This window comes from Myotis daubentonii, chromosome 18, assembly GCF_963259705.1.
Source record: "Myotis daubentonii chromosome 18, mMyoDau2.1, whole genome shotgun sequence".
In the NCBI taxonomy this organism is placed as follows: Eukaryota; Metazoa; Chordata; class Mammalia; order Chiroptera; family Vespertilionidae; genus Myotis; species Myotis daubentonii.
The window spans coordinates 6,450,818-6,463,536 of NC_081857.1; the positions used below are offsets into that span (position 1 = coordinate 6,450,818).

At 39.3% G+C, this 12,719-nt stretch overlaps 1 protein-coding gene across 1 annotated transcript in view; it reads right to left on the reverse strand.

Moving 5' to 3' along the window:
- SPTA1 (spectrin alpha, erythrocytic 1) overlaps positions 1-12,719 on the reverse strand; it is a 67,324-nt gene continuing 54,605 nt past the window's right edge. The window contains exons 42-51 of the mRNA XM_059673555.1: positions 10,958-11,167; positions 8,547-8,843; positions 7,606-7,718; positions 6,406-6,423; positions 5,864-5,915; positions 4,618-4,805; positions 3,420-3,473; positions 1,786-1,932; positions 896-1,040; positions 1-409 (exon numbers count right to left, since the gene is read on the reverse strand). Coding sequence (XP_059529538.1) covers positions 284-409; positions 896-1,040; positions 1,786-1,932; positions 3,420-3,473; positions 4,618-4,805; positions 5,864-5,915; positions 6,406-6,423; positions 7,606-7,718; positions 8,547-8,843; positions 10,958-11,167 — 1,350 coding nt within the window. The 3' untranslated portion in view covers positions 1-283. The remainder of the gene's footprint in view (positions 410-895; positions 1,041-1,785; positions 1,933-3,419; positions 3,474-4,617; positions 4,806-5,863; positions 5,916-6,405; positions 6,424-7,605; positions 7,719-8,546; positions 8,844-10,957; positions 11,168-12,719) is intronic.

Sequence of the window (12,719 nt, forward strand, 5' to 3'; positions counted from 1 at the left end):
TCACCCTAATAAATTTAATTTTTTAATTTTTTTTTTTTTTTTTAAGAAAAGAGAGAACTTGAAACCCATCAGTTGGTTTAATTAGTTTCATGCAAAATAAGCCCCTGGTCTCCTCTTCTCCAACTCTACTAATGCCTTATAGCTCCCAAGGTTGTTTCTCTTTTGGGTCCTACAATAAATGTAATACACACACACTACTATCTTTCTACCCTCTGTGTTCACCTCTTTCATTCCCCAATAATTCCATAACTAAGATTTTATATGATCTAGTATGAGTCGCTTATCAGTTGCCAAAGAAGGAATTGGTGAAGCCAACATAATCATAGCCAGCAGGGTGGCTCCGGCCCCGTGGGTCCACGTATTGCTGCATATGTGAGGCACAGAAGGACACTTGTTCTGGTGTTAGAGCCTGAAACATAAGAGGAAAAAGATGCAGTAATAAGAATTCAAAATAGCTGGTTCCTTGGGATTCCAATATTGCCCAAACTCAGCGAGTGGAGGAACTTTAGAAGAAAAAGCCAGCACTGTTCATATCACATACCTTTCACATTAATTCATAATTCCTAGTGAATAAAACCAACAATCTCTTCAAGTCAGCTGTTACCTGAAGAGTTCCATGTCACTTTGACTACGCTTCTTATCCTATTCCCTAAATTTGGCTTATTAAATAAATGGGATAAAAAGAATTCTTGAAAACGAGTTTCAGGTTTGAGCTTGATCCTGATAGTCATTAGAGTTTGACTCTGCATGTTGATCACAACATGAAATGGTGACCAAAGCAGATGATAGCTAGAGAAAAACGAAGAGGTGGGGGCTAGTAGGCAAGTCGGCCTGAGATGAGCAAAATCTAGATTGTTATGAGAGCATAATGAGGAAGGTGCCATTGGAATCGTACCTGCTTCATGTCCTCTTTGGTAATATAGTTCTTGCCCTCTGCCAAAGCTTGGAAAGCATTCTCAATTTCATCGCTGGTCTTGATGTTCTCTGATTCCTTGTCAATCAGGAATGAGGTATATTCTTCCAGTGAGACATAGCCCTTCCTGTCGGATAAAAGGATCAGGAACTGTGCCCTCTCAACACAGAGAAGAAACAGGTCCCGGTCTCATTCTACTTGGTGTCACAGGGACAGAGGAAAGCTGGATTTTCCAAGCACCTCTTCCAACTCAGCTCTCTAAGACCATGACCTATTTGACCCTCATTCTCCTCCCCTTACAGCCAAATAAACAGTTTCCCAAGATCCTGCTTCTGTTTCCACATGGGCCTGACACACTATATAGAATTTCAGAATTTCCCATCAGCACCAGTACCCTGTATCTGTACCTCAAGCTCTTCAAGTTGATTTGAGGAACTCTATTTCTGGCCTTCTTTGGGTTTGGTATTAGAAAGAATTAGTCCCTAACCATAATGTGGTGCCTCTATGATTCTACACCACCCTCACAAGCGTACAACACCCCCACTCCCACATGTTACTGATCCTCTCCTAAGACATTATACACATGAAGGGACTCTTCTGTCAAGTTCCATTCTCAGAACTAACGGAAATTCATGTCAAACGTAAAGCAGGCATTAATCAAATTGCAGGACTGGTGCCTGAGTTGCAGTTAGTGCCATGAACTTCTGAGCTAATCCTGGAAGGGCCCCCAAAGCTGCCCCGTTCACTTATTGTCTCTGCCTCTGTCACTCCTATTCTCAAGATGAGTTAATGCCTATGGATTATTTTACTCTTGGTGCTCATCCTGCAAAGCCCCAGTCCCTGGTTTGGTCTGGCCTTGGTCTTCCTCCTACCTCCCTGGATCAACGACATCCAGGAATTTCTCGAACTTGGGCTCAGGTTCACCCTCCTCCACCATGGGCAGGTAGTAATTGAGTCCTCTCAGGCAGGACCGGAAGTCTTTGTGACTCAAGCGCCCTGTCAAATTCTCATCAAAGTGTCTATAGAATAAAAACATTTTATCAAGTTCAGTAGAGAAGCATATTAACAATGGAAAAGAACAGTTTTGTTGCATCAGCTGGGACTTTATTAACATGGCATAATCTTTTTACAAATATATTGTTATTGATTTCAGAGAGGAAGGGAGAGGGAGAGAGATAGAAACATCAGTAATGAGAGAGAATCATTGATTAGCTGCCTCCTGCATGCCCCACACTGGGGATCAAGCCTACAACCAGGGCATATGCCCTGACCAGGAATCAAACTGTGACCTCCTGGTTCATAGGTCACATGACGTTCGAACACTGAGCCACGCTGGCCAGGCAACATAGCATAATCTTATCAAAGAAATGAGTGGACAGCTTGCCTGTGTTTCTACACTTTTTTTAAACCTAATGGTTGGAGAAAAAGGATAAATGTTGAACATAAAAAAAGGTATTTCTAAAATATAGAAATTTCAGAGACATATTATAAACTACAATTTAAAGCTAAATGATATATCTAGATCAGTGATGGCGAACCTATGACACGTGTGTCAGAGACACGAACTCATTTTTTTGGTTGATTTTTCTTTGTTAAATGTCATTTAGATATATACAATAAATATCAAAAGTATAAATCTTGTTTTACTATGGTTGCAAACATCAAAAAATTTCTATATGTGACACGGCACCAGAGTTAAGTTAGGGTTTTTCAAAATGCTGACATGCCGAGCTCAAAGGTTCGCCATCACTGATCTAGATCTTCATTTAAAATCCTAATAAGCCACATTGAAGGGAAAAAATTTATTTGAGATTTACTTTGAATGGTCTGAAAAACAGAACCAATCAATTATAAAGTTACTAGAGGCCTGGTGCATGAAATCGTGCACTTGGGGGAAGGGAGGTCCCTCAGCCCAGATTGCAAGAGGACACAGGCCAGGCCAAGGGACCCCCACCAGTGCATGATCAGGGCTGGGGAGGGACGCAGGAGGATGGCCAGCCAGGGAGGGATCATGGGAGGGCTCCAGGGCATGTCTGGACTGTCTTGCTCAGTCCTGATTATCCGGACCCCAGCAGCAATCTCACCTACTGGTCGGAGTATCTTCCTCCTGGTGCTCAGTGCACATCATAGCGACTGGTCAACCAGTCAACTGTCTGCCCCCTGGTGGTCAGTGCACATCATAGCGAGTGGTTGAGTGGCCTTAGCATATCATTAACATGTTACACTTTGATTGGTTAAATGGCAAACCGGACGACTCAGTCCTGATTATCCGGACCCCAGCAGCAATCTCACCTACTGGTCGGAGTATCTTCCTCCTGGTGCTCAGTGCACATCATAGCGACTGGTCAACCAGTCAACTGTCTGCCCCCTGGTGGTCAGTGCACATCATAGCGAGTGGTTGAGTGGCCTTAGCATATCATTAACATGTTACACTTTGATTGGTTAAATGGCAAACCGGACGACTGGACACTTAGCATATTAGGCTTTTATTATATAGGATACTCACTTATAGGTTGTGCTAAACTCCTTCAGTGTCTCTTCACTCACACCTATAGTATCTCTGAAAGAAAAAAAAAACTTAATTACCTCATGAAACAAAACAGAGAAAAGCAGAAGCTATGTCACATGAAATAGAAATTTTAGTGACTGTTTCAGTATTTGGGTCATCTACTTTAGGGCCAAATCCAGTCTGTCACTTGCTTTTGTACAGTCAATGAGCTAAGAATGTTTTTTATATTTTTAAATTGAAATTGGTTAATAAGTTTATATAGATTTCAAGTGTACAATTCTATAATCTGTGTATTGCATTGTGTGAAACCATGTTCATTGCAGCATTATTCATGATTTTTATATTTTTACATGGTTGAAATAATAAAAAAAGAAGAAGGCTTTGTTAAGCATACATTAATTTTAAATGTCCATAAATAATATTTTATTGGAATTGGTCCATGCTCATCCATTTATGAATTATCAATAGCTGGTTTCTCTCCACAATAGCAGAGTTTAGTAGTCACAACTGAGACTATATGAGTCACAAAATTTAATTTTTAAAATTGATGAGAGAGAGAGAGAGAGAGAGAGAGAGAGAGAGAGAGAGAGAGAGAGGCTTATTTGTACATTTGTTGGTTGATACTTGTAAGTGTCCTGGCTGGGGATTGAACCCATCAACTTGTATCAGGACAGTGCTCAAACAAAATAAGCTACCCAGCTCAGGCCTGGCACACAGAGTTTAAAATGTTTATTATCAAACTCTTTAAAGAAATCTCTGATTTAGATACTAACACTGCCAAAAAAGCTATGGAAACCTAAAGCTTCTTTAAGACAATTAATTTTTTTAGGGAAAAAATGAATTCTGCTTTTCTGCTCCATATCTTGACTATCTCTTGCATTTTAGACATTTTAGAGAAAAATTTACAAAGGGGAATGTTCTCTGAAGAGATTACATAAGATGGTGAAGGAATTCGAGAATTGACGGATGGGTATTTTTAGGACAATGAGAGCACTGTTTCCTATTGCATAATAGAATAAAGAGAAACCGTCGTTCTGTGGGGCAGTAAAGAGAATATTGTCTCTGAATACAGTGAGTGTACTAGCTCTTAAGGAGTACTTTTAACCAGTACCCCAAATTCTAGCCCTTGGAGTTAACTACCTAAAACTAGTATCATCCACACCCTTCCCTAGCCCTGCCCATAGGTTGCCAGTACTTGGCTTGGATCTGTTGTTCCAGGTTGTGTTGCATTCTCATCCCAAGCTGATAGAGCTGGTCCCACTGCTGCGCCAACCCAATGGTGCTGTATTTGATGTCCAGAACCAGAGCCTCTTCTAGGTTGTCTCCCAGATCCTCAATCTTGGTCAGCTGGCGCTTCATCAGCTGGATCTCCTTCTGCTTCCTCTGGAAAAGGAGAAGAGAGTCACCCAGGGCACCACTCCTAGGGAGGGGAGTGAAAGTAAGAAATGGATGAGTTTCCTCTAATTGCTTCCATTCAATTATTTTCAGGGATATTCCTGTCCCCCATGATAAATAAACTATTCATAAAAACTATTGGTATCTTGATAGGAATTGCATTGAATCTGTAGATTGTTTTGGGTAGTATGGATGTTTTAATGATGTTATTTCTTCAAATCCATGAACTTGGTAGATGCTGGGATTCCCTTTGCTCCTCAGTGGGGACTTCTGAAGCTGAGATATCCCACCAGATTCTCAACTGGCACACGTGGCTATGAATCCAGCCTGCTTTAAGTCTTCCCCTCTTCCTAAGATCTGGATGGTGGCTTCTTCTTTGTATCCTTAGTAATAACACCTCTGTCCGGCTAGTATTCAAATGGTTCTGCAGGTTTATTATGCTATCATTTAATTGTAGTTTTGATGTGGTCATGGCAGGAGGCCTGCACACCAATTACCTACTCACCTTCTTGACCAGAACAAGAACTCCCTATCTGACAATGTCTTATTCTTTAGTATTTAACTTCTCTCATTAGGAAGAAATAAAATGTAACTAGTTAAAATTTTCTCCTAGAGGGGTCAATAATGAAATAAGGGTAAGAAACACAGCAGTAGCCCAATGCTTCACCCAATTGTTAAGAGATCATCTAGATTCAATTGCATTATCAAATAATTGTCATTATCAAATTACAAAATTGTCAATGTTTCTAGGTGTAAGCTAGCAGCCTTGCACTTTTTCCTCTGAATCAATAACAGTAACTCTATCATAGAAATATCATTAACATTATTACATAGATACAGAAATTACAGTTTAGAGAGTTCAGAAAACACGTCCATAAAGTGGTGGCCAATGGTTAGAATAACATTTTGGCAGAGTTGGCACCAGAGCCATAGGCTCTGGACTTTCAGGCCAGGTAATTTACATAAAAGTGTTTATTTAAGAGTTTCCTTTAAGTACTCCTTATAATTCTGGAAATACCTTGACCTAATGAATAAACATTACTTACCTTATTTGCTTCCAATTGGGATTCCAGAGTTCCTGTTTCTTTGAGCAACGATCTAGTTCAGAACCAGATAAAAAAGTTACTTATAATACCAGAGGTCCATATTTCCCAAAGACAGACAAGCTCAGAGCTCCTACATTTCTCTACTGCAACTTCTTCCAAGTCACTTGGCCTCTCTAAGATAAATTTACACAGCACCACATTTTCATGAAACCAACCCTTCTGTCCATTGGCCACCTTGCCAGACATATGAGAAGGAACTCAGACCCCTTCTAGCTCTTCTCTGCCTATGAGAAGGATTCCAGGTCTTTCTCCTAGTTCTTATTCTCAAACACTCTCTTAACTTAATGTCAGCAAGACTCCACCTAACGGGCTATTGAGCCAGAATAATATATGTACTGTGCTTCTCCTTCTCACCCCACATTTTTATTGAGGCATCATCAGATTGAGATGAGATGAGATGAGATGCCCCAGTGGTAAGGTCTCCTTGTTTAATTATTCCCGAATGTGATAACAAGACAAACATGGTAACATAAAATACTGACCCATCCAGAAAATAAGCCCTGGGCATGAAGGTCCGGAACAGGAATCAGAAGAAAGAAAGGGAAATCATGTGTTAATATGGATTACTTTAACGATCTTTTTTACTTCAGATTTATAAAACATTCTAAATTCTTTTGTAGCCCAAAACATATGCACATGTTCCATCCACTGTTTCCAAAGTAGCTTTCACACCAGGAAGCTAAGAGCATTCCATGCAGCTACTTGCTGTAGTAGAGAGAGCTCAGGGGGTCAGGTGACGTGCTCAGTGGTGGGCACGTGATGCTGGAGGAGGAGGGACCAAAACCAAAGGAAGAGAAGGAAGAGCGATGTTGCTTGTGCCTTCTCTCAGGTGTTTTTGGCCATGAGACTGACTTTGCTTTTGTTAACTGTGTGATTTATTCTTGTCAGTGGTGTGTTGAAACAGTCGATATCATGGATTGTCCAAACCACTCCTTTAACTCTCAAAATTCCACAAACCTGACCCAATTACTGAGTACAGTCTACTAACTTAGACCATTTATTCTAATGTATATTACACCTTCCAAGTCTCCTCTTTTTCAAGGTCATTTGCCCCAGAAGATGTGACAAATGTTATTTTCACATATAGGACACTTTGGATTCAATCAAAGCCATTAGCATGTACTATCTCATTTGATTCTCATCACAGCTTTAGTCAGGCAACATAGAGCTTCATACTAGATGTTTACAATGTGCTCTACTCCTGCTGTGTCAATAAATACACATGTGACCACGAGCCCATCAATGCATCTACTAAACTTCTTTCCACACAGAGGTAATAAGGTCTTCTCTGTATACTTTTCCAGTGTGCTCTAAAAGTTAAGCGAGTTACTGGACAGAGAAGTACTTTGTAAAATGCAAAGATAATTTCAACATTAAAATGTTTAAGTAAGAAAGAACTGCTAATATTTTTGAACTGTAATTATAGGCAACAGGGGAAAAATGAGAATATCCAGAAGAGAATATTGAAGGGTACACAATGGGTAGAAGGCTGGAACTCTCATTTCTCGGTTTTGCAAGGATTGATTCAGAAAGTAACCAATTACCAATAGAAAGCACATGGTAATTTAGGACAGCATAAACGCTGTAGAAGTCCCTCCTCCTCCCTCCTTTATGAACTTTATCCTTGTGGGGAATGGAGTGTGTAGCATAAGGATCATAAATTTTGCGGAAACATAGCACACCTGGTTTCCAAGATCCACTGAAGGAAGGCACTGGCGTTCTGTTCAAACTCCTGGCACATCTCAAAGTTCTTGACCTGTCTTTCCTCTTCCTTTTGCAGCTCTTGCTCCCGTTCCTAGAAACCCAAATCACAGACAGCGAATTGCACGTTGAAAACCTTTCTTTGCAGTAAAAATAATTGGTTCCCAGGCTCAGCCATACATTGTAACTCTCCCAAATTTATATTCCGGAGGCATGTGCCTATGTGCTCACATTGCTTCCAGCCCACTTCTTCTCATCTTGAAAAGGTGAGGAAACTTACATCAATTCCCATAAGTATTTGCAGGTGTTTCAAAGGCAGAACTCAGTAAAAATAATAAAACAATGAAGGCAAATCTTTCTGCTTATTTTTTTCCAGGTGAAATTTCATTTAAATGAGCATAAAAACAGCCTTAAAGAGAAAGGTAGTTATAAGAGTTGCCATCTAAAATGGGTGATTTTATGGTAAATTTTTTCTTTGTTAAACTTTTAAATATTTTCCATAGCTTCTATAATGAACATCATTATAGACAGACAAAAGTTAAATGCAAGCACTTTTAAAAGGCACTTTTGGAGGTGTGTATAAAATAGAGAATGCTTTGGATGAAGGCATATAGAGACTTTAAAGATATCTGCAAGCCTCGTGAACTTTCTATAACTCATTTTCAGAGCCATGTCCTGGAGCTTGTGTTTGCTGCCTTAAATCACTGCTCAACACCCTGAAGTTAAAACTGTTCAAACTACGTTACATAGGGCTATACTTCTTGTGAACATATTTTCAGATATTTCTTAGACTATCCAATTTAAGGCTGCTTTCCCAATTTAAAATGCTCCTTTCTTTCTCAGAAGTCCCCCAGCATGGGTACTCCACTAAACTGTCATGGTCACTATAGCCAAAGGAGGTCCCTGTTGTGCCTCAGTCTACCTTGATGATGTCAGGTAGGTGGTTCCACATCCTTTCCAGCACCTCCATGGTTAACCAGGTGTAAGGGCTGGAGGGCACATTTAAGGACTTAATCTGCTGGTCTAGCTCTCGCAAATAGTTCAGATCTTCCTGGGCCTTGGCCAAGGAGGCCAAGAAAGCCTCGTGGTCCTTCTGCAGCTGGCGGATCTCATTCAGGGAGACACAGTGCACATTTTCTGACAGGTCCTCCTCAGCATTCTCACACCAGTGGTTGAAAGCTGAAGCCTTGTGTGCAAATTCCATGAATAGCTCCTCAGCCTACAGAGAAAAAAAAGACACCTTCATCTTTCCCAATAGAAAGAGAAGAGAAAAAGAGGAGAGAAGACTCAGAATAAAAATTTAAAAAAGTAATTGTCTTCAATATTTTCAGGGCAAACCCTTTACAAGGACAGAACTAAAACCAATGGGAAACCAATGGACAGACATGTGAGTTAGAAATATAAGTCCTGATCCTGGCATCTCATGGTGAACTTGGTCAAGTTTTCTATCATGTACAAATGAGAAAGTTGAATGATTTCTAGAGACATTTTAGCTCTAAGATTCCAAAAGTGACAAAGGCTGCTTTCAATGAGAAGATTTTATGATTTCTTATTCTGAAATCTGTTTCAATTCTATTTGGCACATAGTAGACATGCAAAAATAGATGTTAGATGAATGATTAAATGAATGAATCATTCATGAAATAGGCAAATCTATCCTATCCTTTATCCACTTCCTCTTTCTTCTGATCGTCTACAAACCATACCTCTCTAATGTCTCTTTGAAGACTGAGTTCTTTTCCTAACATCCTTCTAAAACTTGTGCAGCGCTCATCTCATGCTTGCAGTTCCTGTTTATTTTTATTTTCTTAATATATTTTATTGGTTTCTTAAAGAGAGGAAGGGAGAGGGATAGAGGGTTAGAAACATCGATGAGAGAGAAACATTGATCAGCTGCCTCCTGCACACCCCCTACTGGGGATGTGTCCACAACCAAGGTACATGCCCTTGATCAGAATCGAACCTGGGACCCTTCAGTCCGCAGGCCGACGCTCTATCCACTGAGCCAAACCGGTCAGGTCTTGCAGTTCCTGTTTAAATCAATTTCCTACACTCTAACCTTTATCCCTCCCCCTGCAATACTTTCTGGAGTTATCTGTATGTTCTGAATGATTGAACTTCTGAATGAGAGCAATAACATGGATTGTTCCAAATAGTATGTCATCAAAAATTTTTTAGATTTAAAATCATAAATTTGAGGTCAGCAGATAATACTTTCAGGGAGATTTGTTATGCAAATTCATTTTCATCCCCAAACATAGGCATTAAAGAGGTTGTGCACTATTATATTTTCCCTGTACTCATTTCTGCAATCTATATGCTAAAATAGATCAACACAGAGAAAACTCATATGAAGAATATAAAAACCTATGAAGTACTTCTTATTATTTTCAAAATAGTATGGATCAACTGAATATTTTACAAATATTTTACAATCAGAAAGTAAAATAATAGAATCAGATTGTGAAATATCTTTCATATCTCTCTCCATATATATGTATATGTATATATATGTGTGTGTATATATATATATTCCATTAATTGATTTATTTATTTTTTCACTAAAATTAGGTCTCATGTCTTTCAATAGAGTAAAAATTAACTAAGGGTCCAGACTATTTTTTTTTTCAAACTGACTGGTTTTTATTTGTGTGTTTGTTTTCCAATTTCCCTAACCCCTTATCTTATATGGTATAATATTTGTTATGGTCTAGGAGTGCTCAGTAATTTACTGACCATCTAACTTCCTTTCATTATTATTTTTTTATTATCAACATCTAATACCTTAGCAACCACCATTAGAAAGGACATTTTAATCACTTATATCCATATAGAACTTAGTGGTTTATACTGAATTTTTCAGATCCATTATCCTTTTTAATAGTAATAACAGAGAACAGCAAGAGGTGGTGGTAATATTATCCTATTTCATAAATGGGAGAATCAAGGTTCAGAGATGTTAAGTGACATGTCAGAACACAATATGTACTTGTCTATACTTGTCTAGGTCTTGTATTTGAACTGGAGAAAAGCATAGGGATGACCTTATCTCCTGCCTGCCAGCTGTAGGCCTGCTATACAGTAAGATCGTTCACCCTGTTGTGCCACCTACCTCTTCTATCACCTGTGCCGAGCTTTTGTCTCAAGTCAGCTGGATAACTGACAAAAGTCTAAAAAACCTCCCTAGCAACCTAAAGTCCAGAATGTCTTTCTGGTCCTTTCCAAAGTACACACTCAAATATATCCAAACAGGGTTTCCACTATTTGTTGCTAGATTCCATGGCTCATATATAATCAAGGTCTTATCGTGCCTCATCATCTTTTACCATTTACCTTCTGTAGGGGCAGCTGTTTCTCTAGCAATTTCTGCCTGTGGGCTGCACAGGCTGCCAGCAGCTGTTCCCAGCGCCTCAGCAGGGCAGCGTGGCGCTCCTCGATGGCTTTGGATTGGCTGTGCTGAGCAGCCACCAGCTGTTCCTTTAGGTCAGTTATCTTACCCAGTCTCTCTTGTTGAAAGCTCTGCACACTGGCATCCAGTGTGTCCTGAGAAAGACCAGAGAGAAGCAGTGAGCAGAGAACGAATGCAGATTCTGAAGGGTCATTTACACCTGGTTCCACCATATTTTTATCATGAACAAGGTAAGGACTAGAAAAGAGTTAGAATGATGACCAAGGAAAAGGAAATATGACTTAGAGACTTAAGTAAACATTTGGGATTGGGATTATGGCTAAATTCTGATGTAGGTTTTGAAATTAGATTTGAGCTCACATTCTGAAACTCTTTTGTATCACTTATTAGATTTTGTGTTCTAATTACCAGTAGTACGCTACTGGAGATCTTGGAAGTATGGAAATTAAAAAAAGACCTACAGATGCTATATTACACAAATGATATTTTGGGGAGATGTTGGTATCAGAATCACAAAATTAGGGATGTTCCACTTCCAGCTGGTAAAAAAAAAAAAAGGTACAAAGTTGTTTGAAAAAGATCAGAATGCAGCTCAGGTGGCTATAACTCAAGGATTAAAATCATGGAGAGGAGGGATTGGTAGTAGAGTAAGAGTAATATTCTCGGTTACTTTTGCTTTTGAAGTATGCACTGTACAGGGTAAGAGGGGAAAGCAGCTGATGAGAGCTTTAGATGGAGCTAAAACGACAAAAATTGGAGTTCTGGGGAACTGGGGCAGCCAGGATTGAGGAGCCATGAAGAGGGAACTGCAGAAAAGTAGGTCCACTATTCCCACTGCATTTTCCTCTCAAGACATTTATAGATTCCTAAACTGTAGGACACAAGTCCTAGAAGCCAAGCAGAAAACAGCAGCTGTGACATAAAATGCTACATACAGTTCTCTGGAGTCACACAGTGCTGATTTCAGGACACAGTAAGCATGGGCAGCCCCAGAGAAAGGGAGTTAGTTGAAACCCCTGAAAGGTCCCAGGTATAAAAGCAAACTGAAAAAGGACTAGTCCTCAGATAAATAAATAGATAGATAGATAAATAGATAAATAAAACTAAAAGTATGCTTTGAAGCAATTTAACCCCTAGCTAAAAAGTAGGGGTTGGATGGGGAATGGGAGGTATTAGATTACAGTTTTAAGTAAAAACTTACTAATTAATTAGTTTAAATGTAAATGAACTCACTATTCCAATAAAATGATCAAATTAGACAAAGCCATATTCATTATATAATATCTATTAAATTTTAGAAAATTTAAAGGCACTCTGCATTTCTATGTTCACTGCAGCATTATTCACAATAGCTGAGATACAGAAACAAACTAAGTGTTCACCAACAGATAATCAGGCAAAGAAGATGCAATATAGCCCCGGTTAGGTGGCACAGGTGGTTGGAGCACTGTCCCATACATCATTAAGGTTTTGAGTTCAATTCCTGGTCAGGGCACATATTTGGGTTGTGGTTCAATCCCCAGTCAGGGCATGTAGGATAGTCAACCAATTGATGTTTCACATCGATGTTTCTCGCTCTCTCGCTCTCTCCCTTCCTTTCTCTAAATCAATAAAACATATCCCAGGTGAGGATTTTAAAAAAGAAAAAGAAAATGTAATATAGAGAGGTAGATATATAGACACATA